The sequence below is a fragment of the Staurois parvus genome, unplaced genomic scaffold (assembly GCF_062004578.1).
Source record: "Staurois parvus isolate SC_StPar_1 unplaced genomic scaffold, SC_StPar_1.0 ptg003906l, whole genome shotgun sequence".
Lineage (NCBI taxonomy): Eukaryota > Metazoa > Chordata > Amphibia > Anura > Ranidae > Staurois > Staurois parvus.
The window spans coordinates 1-18,667 of NW_028321701.1; the positions used below are offsets into that span (position 1 = coordinate 1).

General features: G+C 47.6%; 1 protein-coding gene across 1 annotated transcript in view; it reads right to left on the reverse strand.

Annotated features, from left to right (window-relative positions):
• Window positions 1–389: 389 nt before the first annotated feature.
• LOC149427301 (voltage-dependent calcium channel subunit alpha-2/delta-2-like) overlaps window positions 390–18,667 on the reverse strand; it is a gene marked incomplete at its 3' end in the record, with an annotated part of 52,051 nt that continues 33,773 nt past the window's right edge. Inside the window, exons 3-7 of the mRNA XM_089668151.1 lie at window positions 8,837–8,881; window positions 7,410–7,548; window positions 4,241–4,372; window positions 4,102–4,159; window positions 390–440 (exon numbers count right to left, since the gene is read on the reverse strand). Of these exons, the coding sequence (XP_089524277.1) occupies window positions 390–440; window positions 4,102–4,159; window positions 4,241–4,372; window positions 7,410–7,548; window positions 8,837–8,881 (425 nt within the window). The remainder of the gene's footprint in view (window positions 441–4,101; window positions 4,160–4,240; window positions 4,373–7,409; window positions 7,549–8,836; window positions 8,882–18,667) is intronic.

Here is an 18,667-nt window from a genome sequence, read left to right on the forward strand (position 1 = left end):
TATTAAACAGAAATCACAAAATATTTCGATGGGACATGAAGACCAAAGGAGAGCCAATTCAGGGCGTTCAAGGTGTTGGGGGGGGAGGGGGGGCGCATACACTTTAACCCCTTCCTGCCGGCTGTCTGCGAATATGTGGCAGTACTAAGCTGGGCCGTACTCAGTGCTGCCACCTATATGCGTCATGTGGGAGTGCGCGCCCCAAGCATCGTGACTGCGCTGTCACCATCAATGACGCATTAGCAGGCGGTAGGACAGAATCCCGATCACATGACCAATATGACCGCCAATCACAGTGATCGCAGGATCAGGAGGTCCATGAAACGCCTCCAGCATTTAGATTTTTTCATGGGCCACTGAGAGGGGTACCCGGGAGCAGTGATACTCACACATCCACTATAATGACCATGTCCTTGGGGGAGGAGGCGCCCTGGATGTACCTGGAAATCACAGAGAATACATTGTAACTGCCGGAGAATATTGGCGCCAAAATGTTATAGTCACACACTATTGTTGTCATACATTTATATAGCTCTGACATATACCGCAGCGCTGTACAGAGAACACTGGGCCAGTCCCATCAGTCTCTGTACCAGAGGAGCTTACACTCTAATGTCCCCTCCCCCACAGTCCCATCAGTCTCTGTACCAGAGGAGCTTACACTCTAATGTCCCCTCCCCCACAGTCACATCAGTCTCTGTACCAGAGGAGCTTACACTCTAATGTCCCCTCCCCCACAGTCACATCAGTCTCTGTACCAGAGGAGCTTACACTCTAATGTCCCCTCCCCCGCAGTCACATCAGTCTCTGTACCAGAGGAGCTTACACTCTAATGTCCCCTCCCCCACAGTCCTATCAGTCTCTGTACCAGAGGAGCTTACACTCTAATGTCCCCTCCCCACAGTCACATCAGTCTGTACCAGAGGAGCTTACACTTTAATGTCCCCTCCCCCACAGTCACATCAGTCTGGACCAGAGGAGCTTACACTCTAATATTCCCTCCCCCACAGTCCCATCAGTCTCTGTACCAGAGGAGCTTACACTCTAATGTCCCCTCCCCCACAGCCCCATCAGTCTCTGTACCAGAGGAGCTTACACTCTAATGTCCCCTCCCCCACAGTAACATCAGTCTGTACCAGAGGAGCTTACACTCTAATGTCCCCTCCCCCACAGCCCCATCAGTCTCTGTACCAGAGGAGCTTACACTCTAATGTCCCCTCCCCCACAGTCCCATCAGTTTCTGTACCAGAGGAGCTTACACTCTAATGTCCTCTCCCCCACAGTCACATCAGTCTCTGTACCAGAGGAGCTTACACTCTAATGTCCCCTCCCCCACAGTCCCATCAGTCTCTGTAACAGGGGAGCTGACGCTCTAATGTCCCCTCCCCCACAGTCACATCAGTCTCTGTACCAGAGGAGCGTACACTTTAATGTCCCCTCCCCCACAGTCACATCAGTCTGCACCAGAGGAGCTTACACTCTAATATTCCCTCCCCCACAGTCCCATCAGTCTCTGTACCAGAGGAGCTTACACTCTAATGTCCCCTCCCCCACAGTAACATCAGTCTGCACCAGAGGAGCTTACACTCTAATGTCCCCTCCCCCACAGTCACATCAGTCTCTGTACCAGAGGAGCTTACACTCTAATGTCCCCTCCCCCACAGCCCCATCAGTCTCTGTACCAAAGGAGCTTACACTCTAATGTTCCCTCCCCCCACAGTCACATCAGTTTCTGTACCAGAGGAGCTTACACTCTATTAATATACATTTATATTTCTCTGGAAGTGTCTCTCCTTCCTGCAGCTTAGACTCGGTGACATGTGATCCAGGAAACATCTTACTGGCTAAAAAAAATTTGGCCCTCTATCTCGCGAGGCCACGGAATTGCGTGCTTTTGGACGCGGCGGCGGATCTCTGATGCGCTGTACTAATTAAACAAGTGATCTAAGAATTTCAGACTGCAAGCCAAAAGAAAAGTAAAGTTCTGCCTGGAGCTTCTCTGAAAAACAGAAAATCCTTTGGAATGCCAATGAATGGGAAGACAAAGAAGGCGCTGCGCGTGTATTCAGGCGCGGGGCGCTCCACAAACACGCAGCCTTCAGGTGCCGCACTGCTATTCCAGGCACTCTCCAGCGGCGATGATCCGTGAAATGAAAATTGGACAACAATGCTCAGAACTGGAGACAAGACGGCATGCAGGAGAGAGAAGGAGAGACTGAAAGAGAAAGAGGAAACAACGGGTGACGGAAAGACGCAGGAGGAATGCAAGGAGGGAAGAGGTGACCACAGTCCACCAATCATCAGTAAGGGTGGCCCCAGCCACAGGGGTCAGCCCCTACATTGGGGGTCAGTGGGAAGAATGTCCCTTACTTTGGGGGTCAGTGGGAAGAATGTCCCTTACATTGGGGGTCAGTGGGAAGAATGTCCCTTACATTGGGGGTCAGTGGGAAGAATGTCCCTTACATTGGGGGTCAGTGGGAAGAATGTCCCTTACATTGGGGGTCAGTGGGAAGAATGTCCCTTACATTGGGGGTCAGTGGGAAGAATGTCCCTTACATTGGGGGTCAGTGGGAAGAATGTCCCTTACATGGGGGGTCAGTGGGAAGAATGTCCCTTACATTGGGGGTCAGTGGGAAGAATGTCCCTTACATTGGGGGGTCAGTGGGAAGAATACCCCTTACATTGGTGGTCAGTGGGAAGATTGTCCCTTACATGGGGGGTCAGTGGGAAGAATGTCCCTTACATTGGGGGTCAGTGGGAAGAATGTCCCTTACATTGGGGGTCAGTGGGAAGAATGCTCCTTACATTGGGGGTCAGTGGGAAGAATGTCCCTTACATTGATGGTCAGTGGGAAGAATGTCCCTTACATTGGGGGTCAGTGGGAAGAATGTCCCTTACATTGGTGGTCAGTGGGAAGAATGTCCCTTACATTGATGGTCAGTGGGAAGAATGTCCCTTACATTGGGGGTCAGTGGGAAGAATGTCCCTTACATTGGTGGTCAGTGGGAAGAATGTCCCTTACATTGGGGGTCAGTGGGAAGAATGTCCCTTACATTGGGGGTCAGTGGGAAGAATGTTCCTTACATTGGTGGTCAGTGGGAAGAATGCCCCTTACATTGGGGGTCAGTGGGAAGAATGTCCCTTACATGGGGGGTCAGTGGGAAGAATGTCCCTTACATTAGGGGTCAGTGGGAAGAATGTCCCTTACATTGGGGGTCAGTGGGAAGAATGTCCCTTACATGGGGGGTCAGTGGGAAGAATGTCCCTTACATTGGGGGTCAGTGGGAAGAATGTCCCTCACATTGATGGTCAGTGGGAAGAATGTCCCTTACATTGGGGGTCAGTGGGAAGAATGTCCCTTACATTGATGGTCAGTGGGAAGAATGTCCCTTACATTGATGGTCAGTGGGAAGAATGTCCCTTACATTGGGGGTCAGTGGGAAGAATGTCCCTTACATTGGGGGGTCAGTGGGAAGAATGTCCCTTACATTGGTGATCAGTGGGAAGAATGTCCCTTACACTGGGGGTCAGTGGGAAGAATGTCCCTTACATTGGGGGTCAGTGGGAAGAATGTCCCTTACATTGGGGGTCAGAGGGAAGAATGTCCCTTACATTGGAGGTCAGTGGGAAGAATGTCCCTTACATTGGGGGTCAGTGGGAAGAATGTCCCTTACATTGGGGGTCAGTGGGAAGAATGTCCCTTACATTGGGGGTCAGTGGGAAGAATGTTCCTTACATTGGTGATCAGTGGGAAGAATGTCCCTTACATTGGGGGTCAGTGGGAAGAATGCTCCTTACATTGGGGGTCAGTGGGAAGAATGTCCCTTACATTAGTTCTCTTTGGTAAGATTCCCTCCCTTGCACATAGTGTAAGTACAGTAGAAGATCGGTGGTGTCAGTGGTGTCAGTGGCGACTCATCTGAAGGGCAGAAGTTGTTCTGTGCTCAAGGAACCCCTGACAACACCCGGAGGAACCCTGGCTGAGAAATGCCGGTGTAGACAGATATGAAACAAAGTTACGAAGGAGAAGATAAAATCAGTAAAATGTAACTGTTCCACGACGACTTAACTGTAAAAAGTGAACCCTCCCGGGGCACTCACCATGGGCGCCGGCGTACGTCATACAGGTCAATCTTGCTGGGTGCCCTCCATGGGGTGGCTGCAAAAACAGAACACACCTTTAGGGTTCCATTAACATGAACAGGAACTTATGGAGCCTAACTCCCCCCTCACCAGTCACCTGGGTAGTAGCGGGTCACTCCGGTGGCGCTGCCAAACACCTGCCAGAGCAGCGTGGGGTCCTCCTGGCGGTTCTGGATGAAGACGTTCTCCAGGGCGTCCGTCCAGTTCAGCTCGTTCAGGATGACGGTGGCTGGGGAGACATGGGTCAGCAGGGGAGGACAGGGGTCAGCGGGGGGTAACTGGGACCAGCAGTTGGAGAGAGGTCCACAGAAGGAGGGTGGGGGAGGTCATTGCTCAAAAAGGGGGACGCAGACAGGGAGACAAGCGGCAGACAGGGAGACGGGGGTCAGCCGGGGGAAGGGGAAGGAGAGCGATATTTGCGGGGTTCACATGCGGTAGATTGATTGGATGTGTTTAGATGCTGCAGTCTCACAATGAACCTTAACTAATTGCTTACATGTGATTAATTACACCCACTGACAGCTTATTAGATGCTAACAGCACTTAGCACCTCGACGTCTGACACCCTGAACACTCAACACAGCGTGAAATCACTTGTTAACAGCCAAATACACAATGCGTGGCCATTTCGACCCTAAACATCTCAATCTCGCCATGGAGCCCGCTCCTAAAACACCGCTTCCGCTGACCCACCAAAGTCTCTGCCTATTCCACCCATCGACACCTTCTAAAGAGCTCCTGCTAACTATAAATCAGGCAGCCCAGCGTCCGCCAGCTGCCGCCGAACTACAAGTCCCAGCATCCCAAGAGCTGAGGATGCCACGAGGCAGCTGCAGCTCAATGGGATGCAATTCCATTAGCAACACAAATGCAGCGGAAAACCAGTTGAAAGCCTCATAGTTCTTCTCCGTGACGACATTCTATAATGCCCCCCCACCGATCCACCTCTAGCTGCTCCTATATATCTACGTGACACCATCAATAAATCTTACTACTGCAAACTATCAACAATCTGTTCCTCGTTTCGTTAAAGGCCGTTGTTCCTCCTCTCGTTACTCCACGGTCTGGATGCTTTAACTGTGTAAGAGGAGTCCAAAAATTGATTTTGTCTTCCTGTCTCACGGGTTTCCCTCTATTTTGGAAATGATCTCAAAGAGAGAAGACTTGCTGTTTTCTAGGTCTATGAAGCTTTTCATTTATCAGGGGTCTCCAACCTTTCTAATCAAAGGACCAGCTTACTGTCCTTCAGGGTTTAGGGGGGCAGAACTGTGGCCAGTGGGACTGGAAGATGCCCCAGCATCAGTGCCCCATCATTGGTTTTAGTAAGAGGAATAGTGCCTCATCGCTGGTATCAATGGGAAAAATAGTGTCCCATTGATGGTGTGAGTGGGGGGAATGGTGGCACAACATTGGTGTCAGTTTGGGGAATAGTGTCCCAAGGGCCAGAAAAGAGAAGCAAGGCGTATGGGCCACCATACTATACTATACCATGACCCAGATCAGCAGTCTCCAAACTGCCCCTGGACCACAGTTTGGAGACTGCTGATCTGGGTCATGGTATAGTATAGTATGGTGGCCCATACGCCTCAAGGAAAAGGGATGTTCTGCTGAGAACAGTGAGGTGCACATTTTGGACAGAGAGGTCCTTTAGGCTTTGGGGGGGAAGAACTGTGGCCAGTGGGAGTGGAAAATGCCCCAGCATCAGTGCTCCATCATTGGTTTTAATGAGAGGAATAGTGCCTCATCGTTGATATCAATAGGAAGAATAGTGTCCCATTGATGGTGTGAGTGGGGGGAATGGTGGCACAACATTGGTGTCAGTTTGGGGAATAGTGTCCCAAGGGCCAGAAAAGAGAAGCAAGGCGTATGGGCCACCATACTATACTATGCCCCTGGACCGCAGTTTGGAGACTGCTGATCTGGGTCATGGTATAGTATAGCATGGTGGCCCATACGCCTTAAGGATAAGGGATGTTCTTCTGAGAACAGTGAGGTGCACATTTTGGACAGAGAGGTCCTTCAGGCTTTAGGGGGGCATAACTGTGGCCAGTGGGAGTGGAAAACGCCCCAGCATCAGTGCCCCATCATTGGTTTTATTGAGAGAAATAGTGCCTCATCGTTGTTATCAATGGGAAGAATAGTGTCCCATTGATGGTGTGAGTGGGGGGGAATGGTGGCACAACATTGGTGTCAGTTTGCAGAATAGTGCCCCAAGGGCCAGAAATTAGGGCAATGAGCCCCAGAAAGAGTTCCTGGTGTTCCTTTCATAAAATGAACCTCACCTTGCAGCATTATTTATATCTTCCTAGTGCTCCTTTAAAGAAACAGGTCTATGAGATGATCTTCTCTGGGAATTAAAAGTCTCAGCCTTTCTCAACCTTTTAGGTCCAAGAAGAACCCTTGAAATAATTTGGAGACCCTTGCTAAAACCACTGATTTGGTGGCCAGTGGGAACAATACCCCTCGTACAGTGGTGGTCAGAATGTTCCCCTCTCTCTGGTCTGTGAGATCACCTTCTCTGGGAATTAAAAGTCTCAGCCTTTCTCAACCTTTTAGTTCCAAGAAGAACCATTGAAATAAGTTGGAGACCCTTGCTAAAACCATTGAATTGGTGGCCAGTGGGAACAATACCCCTCGTACAGTGGTGGTCAGAATGTTCCCCTCTGTGTGGTCTATGAGATCACCTTCTCTGGGAATTAAAAGTCTCAGCCTTTCTCAACCCCTTAGTTCCAAGAAGAACCCTTGAAATAAGTTGGAGACCCCTGTCAAAACATTTTATTGGTTGCCAATGGGAAGAATGTTCCCCCATACAATGGTGGTCAGAATACCACCCTTACGGACAGATAAAAATATCATTGGTGTCATGCATCTGACTCTGCCAAGTGGTGATGGCCCCAGAACAGTACACACACTACCAAATGGCATATCAATCAAGCACAGCTCAGGGAACCCCTAGCAACCTCTGTAGCAACCCTAAGGTTCCACGAAGCCATGTTTGAGAATGGCTGCTCAATCTCTTTCACAGTCTGCTCACTGCGCCTCCTGCAGGATTCCAGCTCACACTACAACCAGAAGAGACATTACGTATCCCTACAAGATCTTCACGATGGAAACTACTATGGAGACACCGACTCTTAATGATCACTAAACGGTGTTTCATTTCCCCATTGCTGCGAAGGGGGGCACGAGAATCCTATTTCTGCTGACGTTGGGGTTCTAGGGGTAAATTTTGGGGTACGGAGGAGTTGGGTGGTTTGGATACTCACAACCCTTGTAGATGTCTGTAGGGATCTGCACCGCTGTGTACGAATAATTAACTTTCGCCTTGAAGTTCAGATCGTCAGTAAAATCTAGCTTGAGGGAGTGGCTGGTCTCTCGTAGCTCCTCCTCCCCTTCTGGGTCATCCTGTTAAAGGAGATGTCAAATCAGGACAAAGAATAGCAGCAAAGATATACAATGTATTTGTTTTTTGCTTCATATATATATATACACACACACATACATACTGCATGTTGAAATGTGTTTTTCTATATTACAAAGTATATGAAATTTTTTTTGTATGTATATATATATATATATATATATATATATAATATATATATATACACACATACTACATGTTGAAATGCATTTTTTATATATTACAAAATTTATGAAAAATATTTAAAAAAATATATTTTTTTAAACTATATTCTTCAGATTTTTTTTAACATATAAAATAGTCATTTTAAGATATATTGTTACCTATATTTGTAAATGCAGATTTGTATTTTTAAACACATACAATATATTTGAAATGTATTTATAAAAATATTTTTCATATATTTTGTAATAAAAACGCATTTCAACATACAGTATATCTATATATATATATATATATATATACACATATATTTATTGAAATATATTTTGAAGTATATTGAACACGGCCAAAATTGTAGCATTTCAAATATATGTCAATATATTTGGGAAGAATATTTTCTAAATATATGTCAAATATATTTTTTTTCCATGTGGGTTGGCCCGCTAGGCAAGTGGTTAAAAGGCGTAGATGGTCCTCACGCAGTGGTGAGCCCCGTGAAACGCGTAGAGCGTTTATTCTATTGTAACTTTGTTACGCCTGCTTTCATGTTTTTAGTGTGATTATTATACATGCCTACTGGCAATTTTATGTTGGATTTTTTGTAAAAAGAAAAAAAAAATGCTGGATTTGAAATGTATTTTGTCATATATATTCTCCCGTTGGTGTACATCAAGTCCCACTTTTTTGTTTGTCTTGTCTCAAAAGAGCAGGGCCCTCGAACCCCTCGTGTATTGTATTGTTACTGTCTTGTCTCATGTTATGTCCCCCTTGCTATTGTACAGCGCTGAGCAAACCGTTTGGCGCTATATAAATACTCTATAATAATAATAATAATGTATAATCGTGTAAAAATATATAAACTTTGAAATAAAAAAAAAAAAAATTCAACTAACACAATGAAACTTAAAAAAAAATGCTGGATTTGAAATGTATTTTGTGATATATATTCTCCCTTTGGCGTACATCAAGTCCCACTTTTTTGTTTGTCTTGTCTATATAAATAAAACCATATAAGTCATCCGTGTGAAAATATATAAATTTCAAATGAAAAGGAAAAAAAAATTAAACTAAAGCAATGATAGTACTTTGTGAATTTGCAATGATACGTACGTATTCTGTATCAGCCTTGGCGTCATAGTACTCGATATCTTCTTCCTGAAGGTACAAAAAAATAAATAATTACGTGTCAGGGAAGCAGAATAATATGACATTTTTTCTATATTTTATGCAAATTTTAGTTTAGGAAAAACAAATTCGGATTAGTACATCACTATTAGGCCTCTTGCACACGGTACTGATGTTTGAACATCTGCTTTTTTTTTTGTAATGTAATTTCAGGCACTTGTTTTACGTGTATTTGTGCGTATTTATGCGTGTATTTGTGCACATATGTGCGTCCGTGCGTTTACATGTACAATATATTCGTAAGGAAAATGCATTAATATTTATGCTCATAGGCGTGTAGTTACATGCATTTGCATTCAGTCGGCATAAATTACTGACCAAAAATGCAGATTTTCCTTCTTCTTTCATTTTTTTTATTATTTAGTATTGATGTTTGAGCATCTGCTATTTTAAAAATGTAATTTCAGGCGCTCGTTTTGTGCGTATTCACGTGTATTTATGTGTGTATTTGTACACATATGGGCATTCATGCATTCGCACGCACAATACATTCTTAGGGAAAATGCATTAATATTGATGCTCAAAGGCGTGCATTCGCGCGCAAGCGGCGCAAATTACTGACCAAAACGCAGATTTCCCTTTTTTCACTTTGTTACTTTTAGATTCCATTGTTATTGCAGCATTTTTTCTATATTTTACGCAAATTTTAGATTAGAAAAAAAAAATTAGGATTAGCACAGCACTATTAGACCTCTTGCGCACGGTACTGATGTTTGAGCACCTACTATTTTAAAAATGTAATTTCAGGCGCTCGTTTTGTGCGTATTCACGTGTATTTATGCGCACAATATATTCTTCGGAAAAATGCATTAATAATTATGCTCATAGGCAAGTATTCGCAAACATTTGCCCGCAGATGGCGTAAATTACTGACAAAAAATATAGATTTTCCTTTTTTAGCCATATTCAATATATTTCAAAATATATTTCAATAAATATATATATATTGTATGTTGAAATGCGGTTTTAACCCCTCGCCTACCAGGCACTTATACCCCCTTCCTTACCAGGCCAATTTTCAGCTTTCAGCGCTGCCGCACTTTGATTGACAATTGCGCGGTCATGCAGCATTGTACCCATATGAAATTTTGATCATTTTTTTCTCACAAATAGAGCTTTCTTTTGGTGGTATTTAATCGCCACTGGGCGCTTTACTTTTTGCGCTATAAATAAAAAAGTGCAAAAAAATTTGAAAAAAAAAAAAAGTTTCTTTGTTTCTATTATAAAATTTTTCAAACAGGCATTTTTCTCCTTCACTGATGTGCGTTGATGAGGCAGCACTGATGGGCACTGATAGGCGGCACTGATGGGCACTGATAGGCAGCACTAAAGGGCACTGATAGGCAGTACTAATTAGGGGTCACGGATAGGCGGCACTAATATGCAGCACTGATAGGCGGCACTGATGATGGGTACTGATAGACTGCACTGACTGGCAGCACTGACTGGCACAACCCCTGGGCACTGACTGGTGGCACTGACTGGCAGCACTGCTGGGCTGCACTGGTGGGCAGCACTGGTGGGTGGGCACAGGTGGGTGGCACTGGTGGGCACAGGTGGGTGGGCACAGGTGGGTGGCACTGCTGGGCACATGTAGGTGGCACTTCTGGGCACAGGTAGGTGGCACTGCAGAGTGGCACAGGTGGGTGCACTGCTGGGCACAGGTGGGCGGAGCTAGTGGGCACACTGCTGGGCACAGGTGGGCAGAACTTGCGGGTGGCGCTGCTGGGCACCGATCATCAGGGCACTGATCATCAGTGCCCTGATGATCGGTGCCGATCCCCGCTCTGACAACTGCCGGTTCTCGGCAGTACTTTCCTCACGATCTGACAGTGTGAGGAAAGTGCAGCCGAGAACCGGCACTTGCATTTCCCTCTGATCAGCGTGTCATTGGACACCGCTGATCAGGTGGTAAAAGGCCGCTGTGATTGGCCTTTTACCACATCACGTGATCAGCTGTGTCCGTAGGACACAGCGATCACGGAGATCGCCGGATGCGCGCCCCAGAGAGCGTTCTGGGAGGACGTCATATGACGTCCACTCAGAACTGGCCGGCCGCAGTGAAGCCGTCATTCGGCTATCTGCGGTCGGCAGGTAGTTAATTACAAAATATATGAAAAATATTTTAAGAAATATATTTCAAATATGCTGTATGTCTTTAAAAATAGAAATCTACATTTTTGAAATGCATTTACAAATATAAGTAAAAATACGTGTTAAAATTACTTTTTTATATGTTAAAATAAATCTGAATAATATATAAAAAAATACATATTTTAAAAAATATTTTTCATATAATTTGTAATATATAAAAAAGGCATATATATACTACATGTTGAAAAAAAAATGTGCAAAAAATGCGTTAAAAACGTGGTGTGGTAACGTGTGAACGAGAAGTGTACACAATACAATACAAGCTCCGCCCTCTTCCTCTGCTTGGTGCTTTAGTTCCGCCCCCAAGTTTTTGATCTCAGTTTTTTATTTTTTTTAAATTGCCACTTTTACTCCCAATTTTTACAATGGGATCCACCTTCCATCATGACGTCAGACGACCTCATTCACCTCACAACCTCTTCATGGAGAACCTCCTGTAGGGGATTCAACACCCACCATGGATGAGGCCTCCATGGGAGCTCCTCTCCTATGACACAGGAAGGGTAAAACAGAGAAGAGCTCCTGCTTACAGCTTCATGTCACCGAACAAAATCCGCCACGTCATCGTGGACACCGAGATTACCGAACACCTATCATCAAATGTACACATGCCGCAAACGACCAACACCAAGACATTATTGGGGAGCCGTGATTGACTCCAATACAACCAGAGGGAGGAGATACGAGTTCATGCGTGTCATAGAAGAGCGGAAACGGTACGGCAAACACGGCGAGAATGCTGGAGGTCACGGCAAAACCAGTGATGGGAGATGGAGTGCCTTTGTGGAGTGAAATCTGGTCAGAAGGTCTGTGAAAGGGCCCTAAAGCGCTACAAAAGGTCTGCCAACTGAGGACTATACCTGGGAACTTGCTGGCTTTTGGACGAAGATGCCGGATTTTCATGCGGTTTATGGGCACATCTCCAGCCTGCCTAGTTTACTGGCTCATCTCCAACATGTCATAGTCTTCCGGCTCATCTCCAACTTGTCCTAGTTTACCAGTTCATCTCAGGCCTGTTAGAGTATACCAGACTCATCTCCAACATGTCATAGTCTTCTGGCTCATCTCCGACACGTCATAGTCTACCGGCTCATCTCCGACACGTCATAGTCTACAGGCTCATCTCCGACACGTCATAGTCTACAGGCTCATCTCCGACACGTCATAGTCTACAGGCTCATCTCCGACACGTCATAGTCTACAGGCTCATCTCCGACACGTCATAGTCTACGGACTCATCTCCGACACGTCATAGTCTACTGGCTCATCTCCAACACGTCATAGTCTACTGGCTCATCTCCAACACATCATAGTCTACTGGCTCATCTCCGACACGTCATAGTCTACAGGCTCATCTCCGACACGTCATAGTCTACAGGCTCATCTCCGACACGTCATAGTCTACGGACTCATCTCCGACACGTCATAGTCTACTGGCTCATCTCCAACACGTCATAGTCTACCGGCTCATCTCCAACACATAATAGTCTTTCGGCTCATCTCCAACTTGTCCTAGTTTACCGGCTCATCTCCAACTTGTCCTAGTTTACCGGCTCATCTCCGGCCTGTTATACTTTACCGGCTCATATCCGACACGTCATAATTTACCAGCTGATCTCTGACACGTCATAGTCTTTCGGCTCATCTCCAACTTGTCCTAGTTTACCAGTTCATCTCCATCCTGTCTTAGTCTCCTGACTCATCTCTGACTTGTCCTAGTTTACCGGTTCATTTCAGGCCTGTTAGAGTATACTGGCTCATCTCCAACATGTCATACTTTACTGGCTCATCTCCGACATGTCATAGTCTTCCAGCTCATCTCCAACTTGTCCTAGTTTACCGGTTCACTTCAGGCCTGTTAGAGTATACTGGGCTCATCTCCAACATGTCATAGTCTTCTGGCTCATCTCCGACTTGTCATAGTTTACCGACTCATCTCCAACATGTCCTAGTTTACCGGTTCATCTCAGGCCTGTTAGAGTATACTGGGCTCATCTCCAACATGTCATAGTCTTCTAGCTCATCTCCAACTTGTCCTAGTTTACCGGTTCATCTCAGGCCTGTTAGAGTATACTGGCTCATCTCCAACCTGCCATACTTTACTGTCTCATCTCCGACATGTCATAGTCTTCTGGCTCATCTCCAACTTGTTACAGTTTACCAGCTCATCTCCGACACGTCATAGTTTACTGGCCCATCTCCGACACGTCATAGACTTCCGGCTCATCTCCGGCATGTCATAGTCTTCTGGCTCATCTCCAACTTGTTACAGTTTACCAGCTCATCTCCGACACGTCATAGTTTACCGGCTCATCTCCGACACGTCATAGTTTACCAGCTCATCTCCGACATGTCATAGTTTACCGGCTCATTCCGACACGTCATAGTTTACCGGCTCATCTCCGACACGTCATAGTTTACCGGCTCATCTCCGACACGTCATAGTTTACCGGCTCATCTCCGACACGTCATAGTTTACCGGCTCATCTCCGACACGTCATAGTCTTCCGGCTCATCTCCGACACGTCATAGTCTTCCGGCTCATCTCCGACATGTCATAGTCTTCTGGCTCATCTCCGACACGTCATAATTTACCGGCTCATCTCCGACACGTCATAGTTTACCGGCTCATCTCCGACACGTCATAGTCTTCCGGCTCATCTCCGGCATGTCATAGTTTACCGGCTCATCTCCGACACGTCATAGTCTTCCTGCTCATCTCCGACACGTCATAGTCTTCCGGCTCATCTCCGACATGTCATAGTCTTCTGGCTCATCTCCGGCACGTCATAATTTACCGGCTCATCTCCGACACGTCATAGTTTACCGGCTCATCTCCGGCATGTCATAGTTTACCGGCTCATCTCCGACACGTCATAGTCTTCCGGCTCATCTCCGGCATGTCATAGTCTTCCGGCTCATCTCCGACATGTCATAGTCTTCTGGCTCATCTCCGACACGCCATAATTTACCGGCTCATCTCCGACACGTCATAGTTTACCGGCTCATCTCCGGCACGTCATAGTTTACCGGCTCATCTCCGACACGCCATAATTTACCGGCTCTTCTCAGGCCTGTTATAGTTTACCGGCTCATCTCCGACACGCCATAATTTACCGGCTCTTCTCAGGCCTGTTAGAGTTTACCGGCTCATCTCCAGCTCTCTGCAAATTTCACATACTGCACAGGTCAGGAGGGGGCGCTGTGGGTCATGACAAAGATGGGGTTGTGGTGGAGATGGGGCTTCTCTCCTTAGGTGTTGTCCAGAGACATATCCAAGGATTCCCTGTGGTGGCCATTACAGCTCCATCACCCAGGAAACCTAGGAAAGGGATGACCAATCAGAAGAGAGCACAGAAGTCACTCAATCCCAGACAGCCAATCAGGACAAAGGACACGGAGTAGGCAAACTCCTGAGGAGCCAATGGCAAGCAGGAGAGACAGAGAGAGAGGACGCTGGTGGAGACCAAGAGAGCACGAGGCGCACACAGACCACGGGAACCAATCAAGAGGGACAGGGAGAGGAAACACAAAGAGATTTCAGCCAATCAGGAGGGAGCTGGGAAAACAACACCCTCGTCTGTAACAAGCCTCCTTTCCCCGGATAGGCCAGGAATTCCCAGGAATGCCGATGATGGAATTGGGAGTGAGGATCTGCACCACGGGTGTCAACCTGGCGGCCCTCCAGCTGTTGCCAAACTACAAGTCCCATGAGGCATTGCAGGATTGACAGTTAAAAGCATGACTCCCAAGGGCAGATGCATGATGGGACTTGAAGTTCCGCAACAGCTGGAGGGCCGTCAGTTTGACACCCCTGATCTACACCCTCTGGTTCTTAAGGAGTTACACCCCGGTCACACTGGGTGCAAAGTGGCATGCGATTTGCCATGCCATGCGACTTGCAAATCGCATGTCAAGTCGCACTCTATTGTCCGCAATTACAGCGGTCCTATTGGTGCAGTTCTGACTTGACCAGCTGCAGCGATTTCTAAAGTAGTCCATGCGCTGCTATTGGTGCGATTTGTATAGACCTCTGCGTCAGATATCTTGCGAATCGCACCTGAAATCGGCAGTTCACCTGACTTTGAAATCCTGCGACTTTGCTGTAAGTTGCATGATTTCAAAGTTGGGCTTGATGTGAATGAGGGTAAGTCCCCGGTCACACTGGATGCGAATTGGCATGCGACTTGCATGCCATGCGACTTGCAAATCGCATTCCAAGTCACACCCTATGGTATGCAATTAGAGCGGTCCTATTGGTGCTGTTCCGATTTGGTCAAAGCCGCACTGATTTCCAAACCAGTCCATGCGCGACTTTTGGTGCGATCTGCATAGACCTCTGCGTCACATATCTTGCGAATCGCACCTGAAATCGGCAGTTCCCCCAACTTTGAAATCCTGCGACTTCGCTGTAAGTCCCCGGTCACACTGGATGCGAATTGGCATGCGACTTGCATGCCATGCACCTTGCAAATCGCATGCCAAGTCCCACTCTATTTAGAGCGGTCCTATTGGCGCTGTTCTGCACCGATTCCTAAAGCAGTACAGGCGCGACTTTTGGTGCGATCTGCATAGACCTCTGCGTCGAATGTCTTGCGAATCGCACCTGAAATCGGCATCTCACCTGACTTTGCAATCCTGCGACTTCGCTGCAAGTCGGGTTTGATGTGTGAAGATCACCATGACAGCAATGACCCGAAATCTATACAAACCGCGATTTCCCAGACAGAGAATCGCTCGCAGGAACGCATAAAGCGCTGTTCTAAGTTATCGCCAAACGTTCGGTGAAATGGTGGGGTCCCTGGGGGGAAGGGGGCCGCGGAGCGATCCAGGTAAACACGTCCATTTAGGAGCGCGGCGATAGGATAACACGCGGTTCGGTCGCTGCATCGCTCCCGTCATTCTCTGCATGTGCCGGGCTGCGTTTGCTCCATTGCTATTCCAGTCATTCAGCCCCCCCCCTCCTCCTTCCCGCGCTCTCCTCTGCGCGCTCTATTCCCCTCCCCCCCCCCCCTCGCCCTCTCCCTCCCTCCTCCGCTCTCTCATTGCCCCGCAGCGTAATGAAAGCTGACATTATATCAAACATTATAAAGACTCTCATTTGATGAGGATCATTCGTCAACACACAAACCTATTAACCAGCAGAAAAAAAAAAAAAAAAACACCCGTTCGCCGCTCCCGCCCCGCGCGCCGCGTGCATTCCGACCTCTCGCTGCAGACGGATCCTGACTGCTAATCGCAGCCTCCGCTCTACGCCAGCGAGGAGAAAAAAAAACATTTCAGGTGAACTCGGCGACAAGGTCACCGGCAAGGACGGAGCCGTCACGTTCCCCCCCCCTCACCACCACGTGCGGCCCCCCCCGTCTACCTGCCGCGGAGGTAGCGCTGCGTCGAGGATCTGTACGGAGACGCTCGGGAAGGCCGCTGGACGCCAATGGCGGATTCTGCAAACCGTTTTCCGTGATATTCATGGCAGAGAATGTTCGGGGCGTAAAGGAAAAGAAATGTTTCTGGGAGTAAACGGGCGCATCGATCCACCAGCCATACCGCGGGAAAACGGGCGGGCGGCGTGTGCCGGCAGGCCGGCGTTCGCCGCTAAGCGTTTTGTACAGCGCTGCGCAAACTGTCGGCGCTAAATAAATCCCGGATAATAATAGAATAATGACAACGAAGGATAAAAGATACAAAGGAACGCAACAATGTATTGTATTCATCTCTTTGCTGCTTCTCCTTTCACTGTCCAGTCACAGGATGAGGCTGGGCACTTAGAAGTGGGTGGTCACCTGAGGACATCTAGCGGCAGAAAAGGAGTGCTGCAGGGGGCAGCTCTGGACTAGAGCTGAATACTGCAGCACAGTCAACAGAAGGAGAGAGCAGAGTGACAAAGAAATGAGCTCATCTATGTGTTGCTTCTCCTTTCACTGTCCAGTCACAGGAAGAGGCTGGGCACTTAGAAGTGGCTTTAATGATGATGGTGGTCACCTGAGAACATCTAGCGGCAGAAAAGGAGTGCTGCAGGGGGCAGCTCTGGGTTAAAGCTGAATACTGCAGCAAAGTTGACAGAAAGAGAGAGCAGAGTGACAAAGATATTAGCTCATCTCTTTGCTGCTTCTCCTTTCACTGTCCAGTCACGGGATGGGGCTGGACACTTAGAAGTAGCTTTAATGATGCTGGCGGTCACCTGAGGACATCTAGCAGCAGAAAAGGAGTGCTGCAGGGGGCGGCTCTGGACTAAAGCTGAATACTGCAGCAAAGTTGACAGAAGGAGAGAGCAGAGTGACAAAGAAATGAGCTCATCTCTTTGCTGCTTCTCCTTTCACTGTCCAGTCACGGGATGGGGCTGGGAAAAAGTAATTAAAACTAATATAATAAATAATAATAACAGCAAAAAGAATAGATTAAAATAAATAAATGAATAATAATAAAAATAATTTAGATAAAACTGAAATAAAATTAATATAAAATATATACTTCTAGGGGCAACAATGGAAACAATGATAGATTTATTGTGTGCAAAAACCTCAATAAACGTTGTGGCAGACCAGCGGTGACAACACATTGTAATTCCCGGACATATGAAGGGAATGAGGACTGCGGACAGAAGCCCAGGAACCCCGATGGAGCTGCGATGATCCTTTCTCGGCCGGCTGTTTGAATTTCTACTAAACATTTGTACACTGGGAGGTCTCCCTTTTCTCTCATCCTCCTTCCCTAACCGCATCCTCTAGTGCCTGAAACATGTCAGGGTGGGGTGCACATTGCCTGCAGGGTGTACAATGGAGGCGCCCCCCCCTTCTGATTTGTGGAATTCCGGGAAGATCATATACAGAAGGATCACAGATCTGATATTAGAAACGTTTCGTTGTTTCTCCCGGATTGAAGGATTTCTGCTGTTTGTCATTGGCTGAGACGCTTCGTATCGCGGCGGCCGCGTCCCCTCGCTTCCCGTGACACAAGACGCTCTAATTATGTGAAGGTCACATCTCAGGGACAGAGGACGTTCCATTCCGGCGCAGAGAATCCAAATGACACAAATTTACCCCACGAGGAGCCGGCGGCTGGCCGAGCGAACGATCGCTCACATCATGTCATTCTGCAGAGTCCGAGCAAATCCCTCATCATCCCTCCAGTGCCGGCGGCCATGAAATCGCCAACATGGCTGCCAGCCGGAACTGCGCTATCCCGCCGCTTATCGATGTGACCTCCGACCTCCTCTTCAGTCTTGCACAGGTGTATCAGCTCCTCCCCTTCAGTCCTGCACAGGTGTATCGGCTCCTCCCCTTCAGTCCTGCACAGGTGTACCGGCTCCTCCCCTTCAGTCCTGCACAGGTGTACCGGCTCCTCCCCTTCAGTCCTGCACAGGTGTACCGGCTCCTCCCCTTCAATCTTGCACAGGTGTACCGGCTCCTCCCCTTCAGTCTTGCACAGGTGTAGCGGCTCCTCCTCTTCAGTCTTGCACAGGTGTAACAGCTCCTCCCCTTCAGTCCTGCACAGGTGTACTGACTCCTCCCCTCCAGTCTTGCACAGGTATACCGGCTCCTCCCATCCAGTCTTGCACAGGTGTACCGGCTCCTCCCCTCTAGTCTTGCACAGGTGTACCAG